The 1,777-nt window shown below is 34.3% G+C and overlaps 1 protein-coding gene across 1 annotated transcript; it reads right to left on the minus strand.

Annotated features, from left to right (window-relative positions):
• Window positions 1-547: 547 nt before the first annotated feature.
• Window positions 548-1,129, minus strand: HELRODRAFT_169048 (hypothetical protein; the record flags this gene model as incomplete). Its single annotated transcript, XM_009014881.1, has 1 exon — window positions 548-1,129. One exon carries the CDS (start codon window positions 1,127-1,129, stop codon window positions 548-550), a length of 582 nt encoding a protein of 193 aa, XP_009013129.1.
• Window positions 1,130-1,777: the final 648 nt, after the last annotated feature.

A 1,777-nucleotide genomic window follows, 5' to 3' on the forward strand; every position in this document is an offset into this window, starting at 1 on the left:
CTTGAATATTAATTAATGCAAATAATTCAAATTTTTGCTAGCAGTTCACGATTATATTCTGCAAAGTTTTTCCTATGCTGTTCAACTACTTGAAGCAAAAATTGTTTCTGCTCTGCGTCTTTGGTGATTGTTTCATTGAAATGTTGTACCAACGCTACTCCCCGTTCTGCAGAGTCATTGATGCAAACCAGAATCTTTACAAACACTGCTGCAACTTAAAAAGAAGGAGTATCTGACCAGTTTTCAACAAGTACATCAAGAAAACCGGCATCACTATTAGATGTTTCAAAAAATGTTTTAGACGCACGCAAATTGTCAAAACTTTGTGGTAGTGTTTTCATCAGATGTGGGCCTCGATCTGCTTGTATTGTGCGGACAAGATCAGTCTTTTCTTTGTCATACAGAAGAGATGAAAAAAGAACAAGAGTTGCCAATTCTGGACTCATGTACCAAAAATGACGCAGCATCATTTTTAATCGTCGAACCAAGAACTGTATCGTCATAGTCATGCAAACGCTGTATCAACAAAATATCATTCACAGGTGCATCAGCAGTGAGCCTGCATGAAAACCATGACCGAAGTTAAACACAAATGATAAACCGATTCAAACGTTGAATACCTTGTAATTCTCGAGCTGTTTAAGTTAAAAATGGTTTTATTTACGGTGAATAATAGTTCAATTTTTAATGCATAGATGGCTTTTGCCATCCATCGTGCTCTGTGCCGTGCACCAGGTTTGCGAATGGCTACATCAACCTGCAGTTCAGCTATTTGTGCAGCAAGAAGTGGAAACTCTAAATAGTCATCTCGAGAATGTCTGACCTCAAGTTGACATTTGATGAATGCTTTAATTGCATCTGAAACAATTATCAAAGGGGTTGATCTGGCTTCTGGTGTGTGATTCATTTCTGTCCATTTTTCACGAAACCTTTTAAAGAATAAAATTTCTGGTCCAGCGGATGTTCCAAGACAAACACTATATACACCGGTAAGCAGCACTTCAAACTTATGATGACGGCAAGCCATCCATACTAAATTACGTCCCAAGGCTTTTTCTAGAAGAGTGCAAGCTCCATTGAGTTTTCCAGTATTGGAAGCTGTCGTGTCAAAGCACATGCCAATAACCATTGATTCACATTGATTGATTTTATCTGTTCATGAACTGCATCAGCAGCTGCTCGTCCTAATCCAGATGCTAACCTTGGAACTCCAAGAAGTTTTGTAGTGCCATCGACAAGTGATAAGAGCAGGACAGGCAACCGATCTACGTTGACTACACCAGTAACATGGCGAGTTGACTGGTTAAAAATATACATTTTTTGCATTCTCTAATAAAGATTATCATTCTACAGGTAATTGTTAATAATATTTTAAACTATAATTAATGTCTGCAGTGAGATAATTAAACTAGTTTGCATTTCTAGCTTTATTTCACTCATTTTGTGCATATTGTTTAAGATTATTGATATGGATTTTGAATTAACTCGATAGTAAAATTTTAAAAGCCCTTGGGGGACCTCTCAAACTTGTTCAAATGAGCTGTAACTTCACCAATTTAATTATTGTACCCAAGAGACACTTTTCAGAGGGTGAGACATCAACTAATTAACAAAAAAAATTTCCGTGCATTTCTGGGACACCCTAATATATATATATATATATATATATATATATATATATATATATATATATATATATATATATATATATATATATATATATATATATATATATATATATATATATATATATATATATATATATATATATATATAT

Source organism: Helobdella robusta (genome assembly GCF_000326865.2).
Source record: "Helobdella robusta unplaced genomic scaffold HELROscaffold_14, whole genome shotgun sequence".
Classification (NCBI taxonomy): domain Eukaryota; kingdom Metazoa; phylum Annelida; class Clitellata; order Rhynchobdellida; family Glossiphoniidae; genus Helobdella; species Helobdella robusta.